Source organism: Sinocyclocheilus anshuiensis, unplaced genomic scaffold (assembly GCF_001515605.1).
Source record: "Sinocyclocheilus anshuiensis isolate Anshui unplaced genomic scaffold, SAMN03320099.WGS_v1.1 scaffold1185, whole genome shotgun sequence".
Classification (NCBI taxonomy): domain Eukaryota; kingdom Metazoa; phylum Chordata; class Actinopteri; order Cypriniformes; family Cyprinidae; genus Sinocyclocheilus; species Sinocyclocheilus anshuiensis.
Window position 1 is genome coordinate 1,038,782 of NW_015548278.1, and position 22,633 is coordinate 1,061,414.

A 22,633-nucleotide genomic window follows, 5' to 3' on the forward strand; every position below is an offset into this window, starting at 1 on the left:
GGCATTTTGACATAATTTTTGTGTGAATTTGTCCATTCAAACACAATACTTCACAGAGAGCTTAATATTTGCACGCATTCTGAGACGCGGCTTCGGATGAGCGACCACACAGATCTTCTCACTGCGTGTGCGAGTTCACGTTTTCTGGCTCTTTAATATTTAAACTGGCAAGGCTTAAATGAGTTTAATTTAAACACAGATAGCAACGTGTGCTGTTCAGGTCTCACCTGCGCTATCAACACGTGATGACGGCATAAATGAGTTATTCCAGCATACAGCACTCGCATTGATTAACGAGTGACTGGTTTGTCCACGTATTGTTTTTTAGCAAACAATGGAGCGCGCTCTGCTGGACAAACTAAGGAATTACACCTTTTCAAGCATTTTATCTGCGTTGTATGTTCTGTAAAAAAAAATTAATATCGGCGGCATGTTCGCCGATACTGATATATTGGCAACAGGCTCATATCAGCCGATAATATCGGCAAAGCGATATATCGGTCAGGCTCTACTATCAACACGTGATGACAGCATAAATGACAGTTTTGTTTGTCCATAAATGACAGTGACTGGTTTGTCCACGTATTGTTTTTTTTTCTCTCTCATCGCTGATTTTTTAACAAGAACTGTTGCACCCCTAATAAATATATATATATATATATATATATATATATACAGTCGATGAGAATAGGGTTGTAAATGTTTGATATTCACAGTGTTGGAGACCCTGGCAAGATCTCTTCAGATCCGTATGGTTTGTTGGCAGTCTTTTAGTATTAGCCCTAACATCATGCCCTAACCTGGGGTGGTTTCCAATACAATGATGTAACTCGCTGCTTAACTATCATAATATGATGCATCACCGGAGAAATTAACTAGCTAGTTGCTACTGTTTCCTTAAACCATAGTAACATGGTTGCATCCCTGTAATTTGAACAATGTTGGTTCAACAATATAGGGCTGTTGTTAATGGCATTAGTGATATTGATTTCAGATTATAGTTTATTTACACAAAACAACAGAAGTCTTTTTTTTTTTATATCACGCTTACAATATGTAACTGGCACACTTCCGTAGGCTATATATGCAGTATATGCAGTCAGCAGCATTCAAAATGGCATTGTTTGTTGACACACTAAAATATATAGCTTGAAATGTATATATCAGGGGTTTACAACCATGCTCCTGGAGAGCTACCGTCATGCAGATTTCAGCTCCAACCCCAATGAAACACATGTGAACATATTAATCAATGTGTTCAGGGTTACTTGATAATTACAGGCAGGTGTGTTGAAGAAGGTTTAGAACTGAAGTCTGCAGGATCGTAGCTCTGTAGGAGCAGGGCTGGAGATCCCTGCTGTATATTAAACCTAATGAACGATATAGAATGCACTTCATGTTAGCTTGCTTATTGTGCTCAAGAGCTTGGTCTAGTGTGTAAGTACACATGTCCTACTAACAAGAAAATATGCTTCTAACCACAGGTAGAAAGTTGTAGTTTCAACCACACATATTTGTAATGCTGTTTGCAAATGTTCGCTGGAACTATGGTTTGGGAAACTGTTGCGTAATTTCGCTCTTAATGAACCAATAAACCTTATATATACACTACAAATCTTTTAACCATGTTAGCAAATACAGAACTTGTACTTGGTTAATGATGCTTTTGGGAAATGCATTCCAGGTCCAAAACTTTTTTCTTTTCTGATAATCACTTTTAATTTACATCACAGAAGAAAACATCTGTCACTACTTTCAATTCTGTGCGACTTTAACAATCATTTGTTACAACAAAATACTGTATTTAGAATTCTGTGTCATACTGCAAAAAAAAAAAAGGAACAGATTGAGCTTCATTGTAGTGTCTTACATTATCGGAATACCCATAAGACCTTGAATACTTGCTGAGTTCTAGATTTTTTTAAGCACATTTTGACAAAAGATTGCAATAATTAGGGATGGGTACCGAAACCCGGTATTAAATGGGCCCCGGGGCTAAATTATGAAAGACTGGAGTATCGATAAGCTCTGACGTTAACGGTTCTGCTGTCAGTACTGGAGAGATTAGGAAAACACACACAGCCTGTTATTGCTATATATACATTAACTTGCTATCTCACCAGAGTTGTCAGCTGTTTTTATATGTATTAATATTAATACATTTGTCTGTGATGCATTTTTGCTATTCGCAGCTTCAGCGCGCACAACATGAAAGCCCTGTTTAATTATGAGAGAGAAGTGAACTAAACATTCAAACGTCTGCTAACACTTTAGGCCTGTGGCTGTGATATTAAGCTAATTTTATTTTTTATTTCGATTTTGGCTTCTAAGGATTCTAAAAAAGAAGATATGAGGTAAAACTATTAACAACTAGCAGCATTTCGTCTAGCGCAACTTCCTTCTCTTAACAGCGGTGCACATTCGTTGTTGTAAAATGCCATCTTTACTGTTGCTAAATTGCGGGACATGTTTGATAATAAAACGTTGAAAGCACAATAATCCGTGCAAGAGACGCTGTTCCCCAGGCTGAAATGTGTGCGTGCGCTCCAATACGGACCGCAACTAGACAAGCAAATTACACTTTGGGCTTCGGGTGACAGTTGCACGTCCAAGCGATCAAATACACACAAAATATGTCAACATGAGCAGCTTGTAGAGTGTTCACTTAAACACAGTTTATGTCTTAAGTGGACGTGAACAGCTGGGAGAAAATCCGATGTGTGTCAATATTGTCTTAAAGTGACAGCAGTGACTGGCGCTTGGGCCATCAATGTTAATCAAACAACAAAAGGCAAAGAGAAAATTACTCACAGCTCTCAATCTGAATAACGTTAGCTTTAATAACCATTAATCTATCAATTCATACAGTGGAAACTATGCAGTGTTCATTTACATTAGATTACTTTAGTTGATTTCTTTTGTAGGCTATATTACTTACCTGAACAGTGATGTTAGTAGACCTTCATGGACAATTTAAAGCATTGTTTATTTCATTTGTATCTTTTGTTTTATTGCATTTATCAGTTTGTTTTACTTTATCTCTTTATTCATGTTCTTACTGTGTCTTATGTATATAAAACACTAAAAATGCCTGCACACTGATGCATTTACAAATTGATGTTTTATTCATTTCATTAAATATTTATTTTAATATAAAGCAATGTTAATTAGTATAATAATCTTATAAATGTAATAATCTTAATTTGTCGCATATATATATATATATATATCTATATATATATAAACGATAAGAATACCATTAAAGTACCGGATCGATAAGCAGTATCGGTAAGAGTAGTAATACCGTTAAAACCTTAACGATACCCATCCTTATATTGCATGTTTCCGTAATCTACATTATGGTTTTATCTTTAGCATAGAATGAGTACAGTATCTTACATAATGAACACCAGCAGCCTCTGTATGCCATATTTTGAGCAATAGTGGGTTAAATGCTTCTGAGTTCCATTCTTGGATTAACTGGACAAAACCTGTCAACTTCTCAGTACAGCACCTCATCTTGAGTGTCAAAATGGTCCAAACACATCATAGTTTATGTGTACAAACTCCATCACCTGTTTCCAGCACATTTTGACTTCCAGAAAATCCATCTGTCCAACTTTAATGTGAATTTTTTTGTGCATATCAAATATTTCCATTCAGTGCAAATTCTAAAATTGCATAAAACTAGATAGTTGGATGGAAACTCAACAAGTGAATGATTTGCAATATACATTTTATAATGTATTTTACTGTTTGCACGTCTGAAGGATCTCTTTGTCCAGTCCGGTCAAGGCAGTGCCATCTCTCTCTCTCTCTCTGTTCTTCTGCGGTGTTTGTCAGATTTCTTCTCATTCACATCTGAAACACGTCCTTCATGACAGCAGGAAGATCTTCTCTGGCTTTCATCTGCTGCACATATTCGTCATTTTTACTGCACACACTCACTTACACATGCACATATAAGATATTAAACATACTTCCCTTCCATAGAAACCTTTTAGTGTGTAAAGTTCTGCAAACTCACAATTCATTTGTCTGTAATATAGCCTGTATATCATTTTTACAAATTTTTTTCATTATCACAATCAGTTTCAGACAGATGCTGATTGGCTAACTCTGCCTTCCAGCCTTAGGATTCTTTTAACCTTATTGACTTCATCTGAAACTCAATAAAACCAACTTAATGTTTAAATTATCATTTGTGTTCTATTATTTTTATTATGTAGTTCTGTAGTTATGTTGGAATTCAAGGCCTGCTATAATGTGAATCTGATTACAGCCAAGTTTGGTTGGTCCTTCATGCCCAAATAAAAAATAAAAAACTAATTCACAGATAAAATAATTCCAGTGTGCTTAATAGTCTGCAGTAATTAAAGGGTTAGTTCACCCAAAAATGAAAATTAGGCTGCGTTTTACCCACCCCCAAAAAAAAAAATCGCTCATCCATAAAAAAAAGTGTCTCACACGGCTCCGGGGGAGGGGGGGGGAACAAAGGCCTTCTGTAGCAAATCGATGCGTTTTTGTAAGAAAAATATCCATATTCAAAACGTAATAATCACTTTAATCTAGCTTGCGCTCACTGTTGTAAACAGAAGCAGTTCCGGGGGAATGACGTATGAGGTTGGCTTTGCGCATGCGCCGCTCAGAAGTGACGCACGCGAAAACACAGGGGAGAGATCAAAACAAAACAACGGTCAAGAATTAGAAGTAGAAAACGTGGATTTGTAAAGAAGAATGTCAGAGGATTTCGATATAAGCCAAGAGGAGACTGGTTTTCCTTTGCTAAAGTAAGGAAACTTCCTTTGCTCCTGTAAACAAACGTTGGTTTTCACGAGACTCACCGGCGCATGCGCAACGCAGACCCAATACGTCATGCTCCCGGAACTGCTTCTGTGTACAACTGTTGGCGCAAGCTACATTAAAGTGATTATTACGTTTTGAATATGGATATTTTTCTAACAAAAACGCATCGATTCGCTACAGAAGGCATTTGCTCACCCCCCGGAGCCGTGTGAGATTTGTATTTAAGTTCTTTTGGACTGAAGCAATGCAACACCCGCTGAGTGGCATTAAACAGCTTGAAAGGTCAAAGACAATTTTTAATATAACTCCGACTGGATTCGTCTGAAAGAAGAAAGTCATATACACCTAGGATGCCTCGGGGGTGAGTAAAACACGCCTAATTTTCATTTTTGTGTGAACTAACCCTTTAAGGCACTAATCACAACCCTTAACAGGCAAAGCTAAAGGCATATTACAACTGATGGCTGTATAGGGATGTTTTCCAGAAGGACTGTAGAGAATTGATTGGCCTTTCAGTGACAGATTTGGTATAGAGGTTTTCCTGCAGGAAATTGAGCTGCAGAAATTTCTCGTGACCGTTCTTAAATGGTGCATTCCAAAGAACGCTGCGATGGGGGTGTAACTTGAGACTCTCTCACAGACACATACACAGATTTATTGTAGTGTTAAGGAAATGCTGCCCGTATGTGTAACACACGCCTTCATTTGGCAGCTTGTATTACTCTGCTGAAGGGCAGTAATGCTCTTCAAATCTCAGAGTGTGCACTGAATGGTTGCTAAAGCATTGGTAGATGCACTCTAAGAAAAAAAATGTGCAAAAATTGTACCTTTAGGGGTACAACAGCTTATCACTGGGGCAGTACCCTCAAAGGGACATCTTTGTACCATCTTTACCCCTAAAGCCCCGTTCACACTGCCAGCGACACACAGCAACATAGCGACATGCTCCCATTAATTTTCAATGGACAGCTGGCGACTTCCGGCGACACGAGCGACAGTGACCGTTGGCGCCAGAATGTGGGCGACTCTCTCACAGACACATACACAGATTTATTGTAGTGTTAAGGAAATGCTGCCCGTATGTGTAACACACGCCTTCATTTGGCAGCTTGTATTACTCTGCTGAAGGGCAGTAATGCTCTTCAAATCTCAGAGTGTGCACTGAATGGTTGCTAAAGCATTGGTAGATGCACTCTAAGAAAAAAAATGTGCAAAAATTGTACCTTTAGGGGTACAACAGCTTATCACTGGGGCAGTACCCTCAAAGGGACATCTTTGTACCATCTTTACCCCTAAAGCCCCGTTCACACTGCCAGCGACACACAGCAACATAGCGACATGCTCCCATTAATTTTCAATGGACAGCTGGCGACTTCCGGCGACACGAGCGACAGTGACCGTTGGCGACAGAATGTGGGCGTGTCAAGGGACAAAAGTTAAGAATTGTTTAACTTTATGCAAATGAACAGCGAATTTCACGAGCGACAACCAATAGGAGTGAAGAATCTGTCAGTGGCGCTCACACGTCACCGTCTCTTTTGCGCTTTTTTTTTGCTAGTTGATTTATTACGGCCCATATCAAAAGACCCCAAAAGAGCCTCTGATATTCTGGTTTCTAGATCCCCTCTAGAAGTCCCTCTCCTTATCTTAGTCATTTGTGCCTTAGCGAACACAAATAATAATATATTTGAAATATTTCACTTGTTTAACCTAGACAGCAACAATATTAAATGTAAAGTTTTACTGAAGTCTTCTGCTTCTCAGATTTTTCTCCTGAGAAAAAGACCCCAATAGTCTCACACGTGTCTACTTTAGAAGAAATCTCAACAATGACTCACAGTTCTGAACATCATTTAGAGTTTCAAACCTGTATTACTTTTTTATTCTGTGGAACAAAAAGAACCATTTTTGTCCATTGTCGATATTGACTAAAAAAAACATTTTCCAAAATATATTTTTAGAGTGTTCCACAAAAGAAAGGATTGGAACAACATGAAAGTGAGTAAAAAATTTTAATTTTTGGGTGAACTGTCCCTTTAAATGACAGATTATTTTGCTTTATGAATTACAACCTGGCACATTTCAGAATGCAACAGTGAGTGAAATCAAGTTCGAGCTTTTGCACTCACTTGAGTTTATTTCAAGTCTAAGAAATACTCTGAGAAATTTCCTCTGGGTTTGTCACCAAACAAGACAAACTAGGATGTTTTCTTCCTCTTTTTGCTTCTTATCATTACATGGGACTAAATGTTTCCTCACAGTAATTAGGATGTTTATTTGTCTGACGTGTGTATGGATGGAGATCTGCTCTCCACGTGCAGACAATCAGGGTGGAATGGTTGGAAGTCATCCAATTTGAGCTGTGTATAAACAGCTTTATGAGATCAGCGCTTTTACTGCCTTTAAAATATGTTTGAAAGAATGACACAATGTTTTTGTGTGTTTGTTGTCTTTTGCTTTAATGCTGTAAAGCCCAGAATATATTTCACTTAGTTCCCAGCATCTCTTCCTCCTGAGATGTGTAAGGTGTTGAGCTGAGGAGGGGGAACTGGCATATTAGAGCAAATTTACTAAACAGTTTTTTTTTTTGGCACAAACCCTGCGTCTCATTATAGAATGCACTAAATTCACCCACAAAAAGCTAGCTGTAAACAGGTTTATTAGAACACAATGTCCTATCCAGATGTGACAAGGAAAGTTAATTGTGTATAATAATAGAATGAACTAATAAATGTTAATCAGAATTCAAATCAAACATTTTGTCCTAACCAACCACAAATGCATTGAGCAACACTTCGCTCTGTCTCAATTATGCTTTAAATTTCTTTGGTGTTGTGCCTGGTAGCCCCACTCACTTTGAAAACTCATTGAACTGGTAGGAAGGCCCCTTTAAGAAAATGTGACTATTTAGTTTCTGCCAATATGTGGGTGCATTAATTTTCCCTTGTGATCAGTTTGTTTGCTCTATTGCACGAATTGCATTATACCTTAAAACAATGTGGATAAATAAATCTCTCATATCTGCGGTCACAGTTCATTCGTGGTGAATTCCCCCTATTGTTTTTTGCTTTAAGTCTTTGATACAGTTGAATAAAGATGCTGTAAAAATAAAAAAGTCAACATTTGTTCAAATATTTGTTTTTCTTTTCTGTGAAAATACATGCCAGAGATATTTCATTTAATTTTATTTTCTTGCCAGTGTTTTGGGTGGCGTCCATGAGGACAGGGATGGGAGCAATAGCACAAGCAAATAGAATTCCACACGATTCTTGGAGGACCAGTAAAACCCCACCTTACGCACATTGGCCAGACTCATTTTGGATGCACTCCAGACACGGACTCTTGTGTCTCCGCTGCTTTATTACACTAGAGCTGCCTGACTGCAGTAGATATGGAGAACGCTCGTAAATAAGAAAGCTCTGGGTTCCCAAAAAACAATGTGTTTTTGGCTCGGCTGTCACACAAAAGCTTGGCTGCTGTCCTCAACTTTTACTGTATTCCTGCACCTGATACAGATGAACAGGTCCAGTGTCATGTGCAGTATTGGGGAAAGTTGCTTTTAAAAGTAATGCATTTCAATATAGCTTTACTCCCTAAAAAAGTAACTAATTGTGTTAATTTGTTACTTTTTATGAAAAGTAATGTTACGTTACTTTTGCATTACTTTTTCTCATCTGGGCTGGGTTTGCTTGTTTGTTTTTAATACAAAAATGTATATTTTTGGCAAATGTAAAAGTGCTTTCAAGACAAAAGTGAAATGAATAAGCCTCAGGCTGAAGGAAATGCAAATCCATGTCTGTAATGTAAAGGGTGCAGCTCTAACTTTTCAGCTCTGGTGCAATAGGACACAGGAGAAGAAAGTTCAGTGCTCTCGTGTTCCGGTCTCCATAGAAATCAATGTTAAAACATGTTTTTTTTTTAAATATAACTAAATATAAAAATGTGTGCAGGGTTAAGCTATGCTGTTGTTGGCTGCCACAGTAACAGCAATAAGCTTAAGGAATTCCTGTAAAATACTTTGTAAAATAATCTGTCCATGTCTGGTGCTGTTTGCCTTGCATAAATGATGACAAAAGAAAACGAGCATGGCTTGCACTGCTTAAGTTAAAAAACTGTGTATGAAATAATAGTGAAAATAATGTGTGCTCTTATCATTTTGTGGACAAAACTTCGCCCCGATTGGGAGCTGTATATATATGCTCTCATCTGTTTTCAATGCAGCTAACCTCACGTCGCGATACGGTCATTGTGACCCTGTTATCGGTTTGGAAAATATGTTAATTTGACTAGAAACACCAAAGACCTACATACATATATATATATATATATATATCAAACCCATGATCATATATGAACTGGCTTTACTGACAAGATGCGCATTAAAAATCGCATGCGATTTATCGTGCAGCCCTAGTATAAATCTCAATTTCGAAAAATGTACCCTTATGACTGGTTTTGTGGTCCAGGATCTCATATATACAGAGTTCTGGCATGAAACTCTAGATGGCGCAGTCCGATAGGTCTAACTCAATCCGACCTAATGACATTATTATCACATGGCACAGCGTATTGGTTCTCTCCTGTATCGGTAGCCAATGAGCTCGCTGCTCAACGTTCAAATATATGACTAGTGCTTGCCGTAGCAGTTGCAGCTTGCTTCAGAGGATATTTGTGTTATTTAACATTGAATTATTGCAGGTTTGTGTCATAGTGAGATGAGTAAATGCACGTTCACATTTAGTCTAGAACTACAGTAACCATCATGTTTACACAGCACACACAATGCCTCTGCACGTACTCCCAATTTCTCTCAACATGGGAACAGGAGAGCTGTATGTCAATAAAAGGGAAAACAGAGTAACTGGCGTTTCTTATTTGAGAAAAGTTACTAAGATATTTTTCTTGTATTTTTTAAATTAATGGATTGCTTAACTAGTTTTTTTTAATTTTTTATTCTGTTTATGATTTAACATTTTCAAGTATTCATTTCATTATCATTTTAATAAGTTTGAATTAAAGTTTAATTAATTCAAAAAGCATGTCTAATCAATTTGATTCATAAATCTAACACTGTAATACTTTATTAAACACTGTTAAATTTTAACAATAATAGCCCTATTTTTGTTAACATTTAAATAAATGATTGCACTGCAATCTGCTTTATTTTTCTCAAAATTTCTATTCTAATTTTAATTAATCAGAATTCTGTGTTTTATGATTTAATACAAATGTACAATCAAACATTGTGGTAATCAAATAAATGAGCTCTGGAGAGGAAATCCATGATTTGATTTATTAATCCACCATTTTCCAAACTCAGTGACATTCCACGTTTTACAGTGAATTGCATTTTAATGGAATTCCGCGATTCTGTCAGATTTCCATATCACGGAAATCATAGGGCCCTATGTAGTATGTACACTATGTGCAGTATGCAAACTTTTGCTAAGCTGTGTGCAGTAATACATCAGAGCTTAGCGTGTGAAATATTGTATGCCACAATACATTGTGCTTGACCTGTTATTAGAAGTAATATCAGTTGTAATTTATTTTTTGTGATTCATTATTTGAGACTGCCAAAGCTCAAAACATTTTACACAAGAATAGATAAAAAATTTGCAATAGGTCTACCATTTTTATAGTCAAGATAACCCAATGCCTCTCGCTGAATTAAACCTATATGATATTGTGAGGTAATGTGACAAAAATGTAGCATACTAGTGTTTGAACTGTTACATAATGCATTATGTTTCATGAACTGTTTACATGTACTTTCGGAAAGAAGAAACTGTGTAACTAGTGTTAACTTTCATATGTTTATGATATGGCCAATGTTCAGGTCTGGTTGTCTTGTCAGGTGAAAGCACACATTAACAAAGTGAAAGGCTGAATAATGGGCTGGCATTTGGCCATTATGAGGCCATCAACTGATAATTTTGCCCACCATCCCTTGTGAAAAAAGAACATACACTTCTCCCAATCAAGTAGGTATCCACAGTTATCAGCAGAGGTTGATAATCTCAAATATCAACCAATAGGTATATCATCATGCTCTCCAGATATTGATATTGCCATTGTCAAAACTCTGGTTGACCAAGGTCACTGCAGTGATTTCTGTGTTGGACTGATTGATGCATTACCGACATGTTTTGTGGTGTGTTCAATAGAGGTGGCAGCTTGTGCAGCTTTCTTATTGAAATGTATGGTGTGTGATGAGTGGTTTCTAGGCAACATACAAGGTGACTGACAGCTCAGAATGATGATGGGTAAGAACACACAGTGATCCTTTGGTGTTTATACTGTATTTTAAATCGAATGACTTGCCATTTAGAGCATATTAGAAACAGATATGAGTATATTTGGGAATTAAATATAAAATACAATATATTCAGAATGTCTTGTTATTAATTTGAGAAATTAAATTAGAAAATGTTACATTTTTGAGTTGTTTCCATTTCTTTTAAATTCATGGATCATCAGGGTTTTCTCAGCACTGTCATAATACTATCTTGCACAGTATATTCCTGCGGTTTTCTGTTTCTGGAGTCAGATAAGTGATGGCCTTTCATGTCTTTTACACTTGTGCTGCATACCAAGTCCAGTTCCTTAATTATTCCCTTTCTCCCTCCGTTGTCTGAGAGCGAGAGACAGAGAGAAAGAGTCTGTGCTGTGTTGTGCAGGAATTTGGCCCTGCTGTGTAATGTTGAGGGGAATCAAGGGAATGGGCGTCCTCCCAACCGCTGCCAAACAACATTATCCAACACAAAACAACAGGAGGGCCAGCTGTGCACGAGAGACTTTAGCCAAAATAACACACACAGAGACAGAAAAAAGACAGAGGAAAGATTAAGTCAAATAGAGAAGAGTGGAAAATACTAGAGTAAAGATTATAGAGCAGAGTTTGGCAGAGCTCTTTGTATCAACCAGAGAACACATTATGAATTTGTGCAGTCAGCCAAACAGATTTGGCTGCTTTAGGTTATTTCACTGACTGTCTCAGGCTAAAAGCTTTTTGAAAGACATCTCTTATGCTCATATACTGCATTTATTTGATGATAAATGCAGTAAAAACAGTAATATTGTGAAATATTAATACAATCTAAAATGTTCTATTTTAATATATTTTAAAATGTAATTTATTCCTGTGATGGCAAAACTGAATTTTCAGCAGCCATGCATTCAGTATCACATGATTATTTAGAAATAATTTGTATATGCTGATTTGGTGCTTAAGAAACATTTCTTATAATTATCAGTTGTTGAATATATTTTTTATGGAAACCACCATACACTACCATTAAAAACTTTTTATATATAAAAAAAAAGAAAGTAATATTTTTATTCAGCAAGGACCCATTAAAATGTTTAAAGTGATAGAATTGATTCATTTAAATTCACATGTTTAATTTTACAAACGTTTTTTTTTTTAAATGCTGACATTCAAATATTTCTGAAAAAAGTATCACCGCTTCCACAAAAATATTAAGCAGCAAAAACATTGATTTTAAAACATTGTTTTTAACATTGATAATAGGAACAGTGTTTTTAATTTGTACAAATATTTTACAGTATTGCTGTTTTTACTGTATTTTTTATCAAAGAAATACAGCCTTGGTGAGCATAGGAGACTTATTTGAAAAACATTAAAAATATCCTAATTATTCCAAACTTTTTAATGATAATGTGAAGCATATTATTGAGTTTTTGAACAAAAGCACAAAACACCATTACTCACCTGTTTTAAACTTATTTTTACACCAGATTGAAGAATGAAGAAACTTCACTGAATATATCGGGGATTTTAGATGGTAGAGAAGAATAAGGTATGCTTGTGTAAATCAAGTGGTTCAGGCAGTTACCACAGAGCCTGGTTTTGGGTTGAACTCATTTGCCCCACATACCCTAGAGCGCTGTATACCTGACTGCCTGACACTGCTTCCACATGAGCAGTTTGAGGTGCAGGTGCAGATTGCCTACAGCAGAACAGTTCTTGATTTCTCACAATAAGTCATATAGTGTGTTGACACTGGCTGGGTTTTGAGGGTGAGTGCAGTTCAAACTGAAAACATCAGTCATTTATTTTATATACCTCACACTGAAAGAAGAAAGAGCCCTGGAGAAGAGAACACTGGGATATGAACTAAGCTGGGGATTTTAGTTTTATACTGCAAGCTAGTGAGAAGCAAACTGTCCAGTAAAAGCTGTGTGTTTGTTGTGGAAGCATTGTTCTTTATTCACAAGCCCATACACACTCACACACACTCACACAGACTAACAAAAGAGATTCCAGACGCTGGGGGGTTACACAAACCTGTCCACACAAAGCCGTTTTTTTTTTCAGCGTGCCCTCCTCTGCCCTCTATTGATGTGTTGAAGAAAAGCATGTTTGAATGAGTCACCCGAGGGACAGCGGAGAATTTGGCACACCAGCCAGTGTAAAACATCATCACACATGTGGACACATTCAGATCAGAATATAGTTAGAGCTGTTAGTTTCTCAGCTCTAAAAAGATGCTTTAAACTGTTCTGAAAATGCAGATTGTCATCATTTATTCACCTTCATGTTATCGATTTTTCTTTTTTTCTGTGAAGTACTGTACAAAGGAGCATGTTGAATATTCATGTAGTGCTTCACATTAAAAAGCACATTAAAAGTAACATATACACTGATTAAAAAAATTAACACAAGTAATCCAGCATTCTTTAGTCTTCCACCTTCAGTATTTACATCTATATGAGGCTAGACCTAGATATATCAGTCCTTTTGGAATCTGGAAAACTTGGATATTAATATGAATATCATAACATCAACACATTTGAGCCCTATATCGCCTTGGGATATTTAAAAAAAATAATAATTTAATATGATGCACATGGCTCAGTATAAAAAAAAGCTACATCTTTTGAATGTTTATCAGGAGGGATTCTTGAATATAAGATGCAGTTTACCATCTCATGTACCAGTGTACACAGATGGATCAAAGTCAGATGTATCTGCCGCATTAGTGATTGGGTCAAAGCGTTTTGGGAAGAGCATCCCTGGACAAAGTTCAATTTTCACAGCTGAAGCTTATGCATTACCGTTAGCTCTAGAACAAATAGAAAAGGAACAGCAACATCATTTCTTAATTTGCACAGATTCTATGTCCTGCCTATAAGCACTTGAGTCTTTTAAACTGAACACCTTACAATTATTAGTATACTATAGTAGTATAGCTACAGGTTGTATATACAAGATGTTGAATCGGACATTCAAGACTCACTCGTTCATATTTATTGAAAGGAGAAGAGAAACCAGTTTGTGACTGGTTTAAGAATTTTTTGAGTGTAAAACATTGTAATAGAATGTCCGATTTTAAATTATTTTAGACAATGATATTATTCAGAAACTAGATCAAGAAAAGTTTGTCAAGACAAACTTTGAGGTTGGCTTGGAAAGCCTAGCCTGAAAGGTTAAAGCAACTGCAAAAGCTTGAAGTTTGAAAATTTAGATAGATGTTAATAGCATGTTTCCATACTTGATGCTAGTATGTTTTAACATGATTAGCATGTTACTGGCATGTTTCTAACGTGATTAGCATATTGCTAGCATGATTAGCATGTTGTTAATCATGTTTCTAGCATGATTAGCATGTTGCTAACATAATCAGCATGTAGTTATTGTATTGCTAACATGTTTTTAGAATGATTAGCATGTAGCTGATACGGCGTTAAAACCTAAATAAATAAATATACACTGATCAGCCACAACATTAAAACCACTGACAGGTGATGTGAATAACATTGATTATATCGTTACAATGGCACCTATCAAAAGGTGGGATATATTAGGCAGCAAGTGAACAGTAAGCTCTTGAATTTCATGTGTTGGAAGCTGGACAAATGGGCAAGCAAAAAGATGAGTGACTTTAACAAGGGCTAAATAGTGATGGCTACTAGACTTCAGTCAGAGCATCTCCAAAATGGCAAGTCATGTGGGGTGTTCCCCATATTTATTGGTTATTACCTATTTACCAAGTGGTGCAAGGAAGGACAGTCGGTGAACCAGCGTCGGGGTCATGGGCATCCAAGGCTCATTGATGCACATTGGGAGTGAAGGCAAGCCCGTCATGTCCGTTCACACAGAAGAGCTACTGTAGCTCAAATTGCTGAAAAACTTAATGCTGGACATGATGAGAAAGGTGTCAGAACACACAGTGCATCACAGTTTACTGCATATGGGGCTGTATAGCATCAAATAGGTCAGAGGGCCCATGATGACCCCTGTAACCAAAGAAAGCGTCTGCATTGGACATGTGAGTGTCATACTTGGACAATGGAACAATGGAAGAAGGTTGCCTGGTCTGTTAAATCACATTTTCTTTTAGATCAGGTGGATGGTGCGCATACATCATTTACATGGGCAAGAGATGGCAGCAGGATGCATAGGTAGAAGGCAGGCCAGCAGAGGCTGTGTTATGTCTTAACCAATGTTCTGCTGGGAAATGTTGGGTCCTGGCATTCATGTGGATGCTACTTTGACACGTACCACCTACCTAAAGATGCCGACCACATACACCCCTTCATGTCAGTGGTGTTCCCTGAGAGCAGTGGCCTCTTTCACCTGGATAATGCACCCTGCCAAACTGCAAAATTTGTTCAGAAGTGGTTTGAGGAACATGACAAAGACTTCAAGGTGTTGGCTTGGCCTCCAAATTCCCCAGAACATCTATGGGATGTTCTGGACCAACAAATTTGATACACAGTGGCCCCACTTTGCAATTTGCAGGACTTAGAGTATCTGTCTCAGTGCCAGATACTACAGGACACGTTCAGATGTCTTGTGGAGTCCATCTCTTAACATATCAGAACAGTTTTTGCAGCACAAAGGGGACTTACATGATATTAAGAATGTGGTTTTAATGTTGTGGCTGATCAGTGTACAACTCATGCTCTATATTCGAAGTCTTCTGAAGCATTGCAGATTTAAGTACCTTTGAAATGAAAATTACCACAGATATTGTGATTGACATCGACAGCCCATTAGTCGATGGCTGTAATAGTATAACTGTATCAGTGGGACATCCTTTAGTGCATTTGATTATTTTCACCTCTCAATAAATCCATTAAAAATTCAGTCTTAGCAGCCTGATTCAATAGATGAGGATGAGCCATATCATATTATCCATAGCCTCTCACGTGATGCCAATACTAATCAGATTGAACTACAATTCAAATGTAGTGGAATTAAATATTAACCTCCTGGTCTGGTACTGAGCCACTATATTGATAGTATCCAATTACTCTAAAACCATCAATTGATCATATGAATTACAGGATATGGGTGAATGTTCAGTACTGGATAAACCAGGGGTACTTGAAATAATAATAACTTGAATAATAATAATAATAAAATGGCCCCCATTGTGGCAACTGATTGAGAAAAGATGTTCATACCATATACCACAACTTCTTTACTCTACTCTACTTAAATAACTGTGCAGCTTACAAGTTCACATTCAATAAAATTAAGCACACTTTGTTTTCACAAGGAGACACCAACTTCCAGACTCCTACTGCAAGTCAAACTACATGCTATTTTAGCTATAGTATTTATTATTTTAAGTTGACACTCAAACATCCATTTTGTCTTAGTTTTTCATAGCATGACATGAAGTCGGAAACTAATGCATGTACAGTACAAACGCCCAGATGCATGTCAGAAACAGAGTGTGCTCAGTATGTAATTTGGTCTGTGAGGTATTAAATCATTCAGTACATAGTGAAAATGTTCTGCAATACCTCATCTGCCTGTAGAGGGAGCCTGACACCACACATCAGTGTAACACAGCTCCAAATACTGCATTTCTATGTCTATATGTTAGTGCAAGCATTTGCAAGACCATAGTGGGTGTGTGTTTTCTGTAGTGCACTTTTCTGTGCTGGTGTGGCTTTGATTTTTCTGGTCCCAGACAACTGTACATGTAGGCCAGTCATAATCTGCCATTATAGGATTCTGCAGAATTTGAACAGCGAACAAAGACATTGGCATTTGTCAATGTCAGCATGATCTAACCCTGTCAAATATGTGCACACACACTCTCACACGTAAGCATGCTCATATCTTACACTTTACTCAGATCAGAGTATGAAAGATTGCCACAGAAGATTCACTGAGCTTGACTAGAGTACAGTAGATTAACATGTGCTGTCTCGTCATGCGATATCAGTCTGAAAAGTTGTGTAAGACATTAACTGACATTTTTGGAAATGCAAATGAAAAAGAGATTGATAGATTTGATATTCCTTTCTAATGTATGACAACATGGAAAAATCATGGAAGCGTCCTGCTTATTTTGTATGTTTTTTATTATTGTTGTTTTGTAATCAGACTCTTGAATAACTCTTGCTCTGTATCTCTTGTCATCAGGGAAAACACGGAACAGACTGGAGCCGATGGACACCATCTTTGTCAAGCAGGTGAAAGAGGGCGGCCCTGCGCACGGAACTGGACTCTGCACAGGTACAGACACAGAATACACGGGTCTGGAGACATGTTTTTAATGTGTATGCTTGTCATTGGTTATTCATAATTAGGGTTTTAAGACACTAACATGTAGCAGACACTCAGTAAGTGGAAAGTGCTTGTCCTTCCTCCATATCGTTCTGATTGGTTCATTGTAGGCCTGTCATGGTATCAGATTGTCACTAGATGATATCATGGGTAAAATAATTCACAATAATGATATTATCACAATATCTATAGACATGTATGGGGGAAAAATAAATAACGATATCATTCAAATTCATCTTTAGCTTTGTTTTATTTTGTGTTTTCTCTTTTTTGAATTGCACTCAAAACATGACTTTAAGGAAGCGGAGAGATGGTTTGTAACCAAAAATGTTACAAAAGCATACATAAACTTCCTGCAGACTGGGGTGTCTGATACCCCATGTTTTTGTATGGAATCCAAAAAGATAATTTTTTTGAGTGTTGAAAGCGAGTGTCTCTTTTTCATCCATCATCTCATCCAGCACGATTTTGTGTGGCAGTATTGGAATGTCAACCAGACTGGCACTGCATTATTTACATTATTTAAAATATGATTGTATGTGTAGTATGCTTTTAAATAGCACATTTACCAACAATACCGGTAGGCATATGAGATTTTGTTAAAATAGTTGAATTATTTTGCCATCTTAAAAATGCAGCATCCAAAGACTTCCATCTGATGCATATGTGCATACAGCAACAAATATAAAATAGCACGGATAGACCGTGAAAACATCCTGCTGGTTGACCCCCTTAGTACATAAATCTGGGCTTATTGAGGCATGGAAGCATCACTACTAAACAGTTGGAGGTAAACCAGGCAAGAGGTCATACCACCAGCCAACATCCTAAATGAATTGGTAGAACTTACTGAGATGTTACATAAGTGTGATCAGTCTGAACCTGAAAAAACATTGTGGAGTTATTACTACTTTCTTGGCATCGTCAGAAAGACTTTTGGGAGTCTCTGTAACATGTGTTCCCACATTTATTCACAATCTCTGGCTGCTGGCCTGGTCTTTTTGTGAATCTCATCTTCAGCACACATCAGTCAATTTATTTTTTTTTTTACCTTTATTTGTATAGCGCTTTATACGATACTGATTGTGTCAAAGCAGCTTTACAGTGTCAAACAGGAAAATAGATTGTCAATAATGCAAGAGGACAATAACAAAGAGTCATTTTTCCAGCTAAAGTTAGTTCATTGATGATTCAGTTCAGCTCTCTTCCAAAAGTGTCTGTGTATGCAATCAGTCAATTGTCCCCAACTAAGCAAGCCAAAGGCGACAGTAGCAAGGAACCAAAACTCCATCTGTGACAGAAATGGAGATAAAACCTTGGGAGAAACCAGGCTCAGTCAGGGGGGCAGTTCTCCTCTGGCCAGACGAAACCAACATGGCGTGGTTTAATTCCAGGCTGCAACCCAGGTCAGATTGAGCAGAGCACTTGTCTGGTACCCATGGTCTTGTGACGAGCTCTTCACAGGGGATCTGTCTGTAGGATTCGTCTAGTTGACATGGTCTCCGCTGACATTCAGGGCTGTAGAGGTCGTCTCTAGGTGCTGATCCACCATCTGGACTGGATACAGACTGAACCCGTGTGGCTACAGTGACCTCGGAATAAGAATGAAAGAGACTAATATTAGCATAGATGCCATTCTTCTTATGATGTAGCAAGTACATCAGATGTTATGGGAAGTGTTCCTGGTTCCGGTTGACCTAATTAATGCAACCTAACAATCCTTTAACGGATTTGAATTATAGAAATGAGATAGTGTATTATGTGTAAGCCAGGTTAAAGAGAAGGGTTTTAATCTAGATTTAAACTGACAGAGTGTGTCTGCCTCCCGAACAACGCTAGGTAGATTGTTCCAGAGTTTGGGCGCTAAATAGGAAAAGGATCTGCCGCCCGCAGTTGATTTTGATATTCTAGGTATTATCAAATGGCCAGAGCTATGAGATCACAGCAGACGTGAAGGACAGTGTATCAGAACATACTTACTCCAAGGTTCTGAGTTTCAGATCTTTAATTATTCTTCCCACAGTATCATGTGGATCATCAGTTTCTCAAATAATCATTAAAGAGCTTACAAGCCAGTGTATAGATTTCAAAACACATATCATAAAACATATTAACATAACTGAACTACAGCATCTGGTTCTCTTCCTGTTTCTCTTTCCTACAGGGGATCGCATTGTAAAAGTCAATGGAGAAAGCATCATTGGAAAGACGTATTCACAAGTAATTGCCCTTATCCAGAACAGGTAATGTTGCAACTTGTGTTGTCTGATCCAGCCCCTAAGGGGTGATGTAGCCTTCATGGTTAAAGATCTGCTCTGGTAACTAGTTGTAGTTTTTGATTTTAAACTAAATTTGACCTAAACCAGGAATACTTGCTGCTCTGTATCCATATGCCCCTATTTCCCTTATTTTGTGAGTTGATTATCTGTTCCTGCTAAGTCTTGATCTAGAAAAATCTCTTAATCCTTGAGGAAGTTTAATGAATATGCTGTTTATTGCGTAATTTTAGTTGGAATTAACAGGTAGCAGTCCTTCCTTTTTCTTGAAATTACCTAAAAAGCACTGTTATCGTGACTGTAGTCATGACTTCATCTGTAATATTTTTTTTTACCTTTTCAAAACTTTTCTTTGCAGTGACACGTCTCTGGAGCTCTGCGTGATGCCAAAAGATGAAGACATTTTACAGCTGGTAGGTTTGATTTCAATTTCTTGCGCAAAAAGGTTAATTCCTCTTCAGGCTTTCATATTAGCTGGTTAACCTTGGTCATTTAAACTGAATTCTTATTTGAGGAAATTCAAGTTCCCTCATCTGCCCTCTTGTTTTTAATGTTTTGGGCAGTAACGTATGTTCAGGTATTCAATGCTGAATGAGTGGTGTGTGTGTGTGTGTGTGTCATGATCAAAAGACTTTTGACATTTCATTGAAAATTAAATTACTCAAGTAAAATAACTGTGGGAAGGAGAGCAGACCAGTGGAAACAAACAGCACCAGTTTGTGTGTGAAGATGCTCTCCCAGCCAGAGTTCAGTGATCCAGCGGAGCAGAGAAGCGTGATGGCGCCTGTTTGTGTGTGTGTGTGTGTGTGTGCTTATTTTGAATTCAGCTATAATGAGGTTTTCCTCAGAACTAGGGGCATAATGCCACCCTCATATCTGAGCACATTCCAGATGGAGCTCCAAATCTCAGGCTGTTACATGCCAGCCACATAAACTGAAACTCCACTATGGAGCCCTCGGGCACTTTCTGACTTGACAGTCCATCCAGGGCTGAATTTAAGACTTACGTAGGAATGGCACTCATGCTTGTTATTTCAGCTAACAGTGGTTCTCTATGACAACAAGCCCTCTATGACACCTGTGATATGATATCAATCTCTGATTCTAGCAGAGATTGATGTCATATCACATAACACAAACATTTATTTATTTATTTTACTCTTTGAGGTATTATTTCTATTGCTTTTAGGTATTGTTTTGTTACTTTTTTATATTATTTGTCATATTTTTTTTGTGAATTTAAAAAAAGTAATCAGGACAGAGATTAAGAACATATTAAAAGTTTATCGACCCTCATAATCTTTATTTTATTTATTTAGACATTTTCATCAATCAGTGTGTTTCAAAACCTGGTAACTTTTTTTTTTTTTAGATATGCAATTTATGTTTTAACTTAGAAGTGTTAAAAGATTGTTGCTGAGGTTTTTACCAAAAGTTGCAGATTTGCTTATTTAAATTATGAATAGAACTCCTGCGAACAGCCAAGTTGTGACCATTTTTCGATCACTGACTTACAGTAGTCAGAGATGGCTTTTCTTTTTGTCTTCCCTCGTGTAGACCGACTGTTGTCTGCAGCTCAGTGTCTGCTGCTTCCATGCTGTTGAACCCATGAATATTAATAACTGTTTGCATTCAGCCAAGGTGATTTGCTGAAATTAAAACACGGAGAGTGGATTTATCACTTGTGTGTTAGACCCACCCACTGCTGAAGCAACCAGCTAGAGAACTTCTGTTTCGTCTAAAGTCTGTTTTACGTGATGGCTCAAATTATTTTCCTTAGACCATCTGTGATTAAGCAAAAAAAAAACAAGAAACAAAAAAATGTAAAGTAACTAAAGTGTTCAGTAATTTCTAAAAGTTAGGACATTGCTACGCCACTGGAATTTTTTTATTGACCTTATTTCTGTGCATTCCAGGATTGCCTTATCTGTGAAGCAAAAGAAAAAAAAACATCTTACAAAGCAGCATAAGTTATTTGAATGATTATGACTACGAGTCCCTTTTACACGTAACCTGTATGTAAAATGTAAAACAGGGTATTAAATTTAGGGCAAAAGCTGTAATCTAACATTGCTTTATGACAATGCTGATGACAAACAAACATTAGCAATTAGTTATGTATAAAGAATGGATGTAGGCAGAGTAGGGGCAGATATAAGGATTATATTACCGTGTGTGTTTAAGAAGAATATACTGTATGTAATCGAAAGGGCAACAAGTACAGCATGCAAAACAGTCAGCTGATCAGATCCAAAGCAGCACTTTGCAAAGCGCATGTTTTGACTGTGAAACACTGCAGCATCTTGAAACAAACAGGTAAAGGACAAACAAAGATGAAAGGTAAAAAATGCATAACACCAAGGCAGATATAGATTTAAAAGTACAGTATGTCCATCCATTTGCTTAACTTATTTGTAGGTCAAATTCATTCTCTGATCTTTTTTCCTTTGCACTGCTTTGGCTACGTTTTAAATCCACTTTGCCAGATAACGCGTACTTTGTCAAAAATATCAGACAATGTGTTTTACTTGTATTTTCACAACTTATTTTGTATGAGAAAATATCATTTTTAGCAGGTTTTTATTATTTATTAATTTATTTTTAGATTCATGGAGTGAATCAGCGACCCTCCCATTGAAATCCAATGTGGAAGTGGTCACAGAAGGCACATCTGAGACCCATATTACCACCCGGTGTAGACAGCAGTAAGTCTTAGCTGAGCACTTGTAATTGGACCACCTGAAGTGGATCTTAATATCAGGTATAAATGGGTCCAAAGAGCATAAAAACAACAGAGAAAAATAACAAATTGAAGCTGCCATCCGAAAAGACAGGGACTGTGCAGTCACTGTGTGGTTGGAAAGGAGCCACACTAGGCAAGATAGGTATAGAGCATAAAGAGAAAAATAACAAATTGAAGCTGCCATCCGAAAAGACAGGGACTGTGCAGTCACTGTGTACTGTGTGGGGAGCCACACTAGGCAAGATAGGTATAAGC

At 37.3% G+C, this 22,633-nt stretch overlaps 1 protein-coding gene across 3 annotated transcripts in view; it reads left to right on the plus strand.

Moving 5' to 3' along the window:
• LOC107655808 (rho GTPase-activating protein 21-like) overlaps positions 1-22,633 on the plus strand; it is a 125,076-nt gene that overhangs the window by 76,895 nt on the left and 25,548 nt on the right. For all 3 annotated transcript variants that reach the window (XM_016443390.1, XM_016443392.1, XM_016443393.1), the window contains 3 exons: positions 17,216-17,308; positions 19,524-19,602; positions 19,994-20,048. In XM_016443390.1, the coding sequence (XP_016298876.1) occupies positions 17,216-17,308; positions 19,524-19,602; positions 19,994-20,048 (227 nt within the window). The remainder of the gene's footprint in view (positions 1-17,215; positions 17,309-19,523; positions 19,603-19,993; positions 20,049-22,633) is intronic.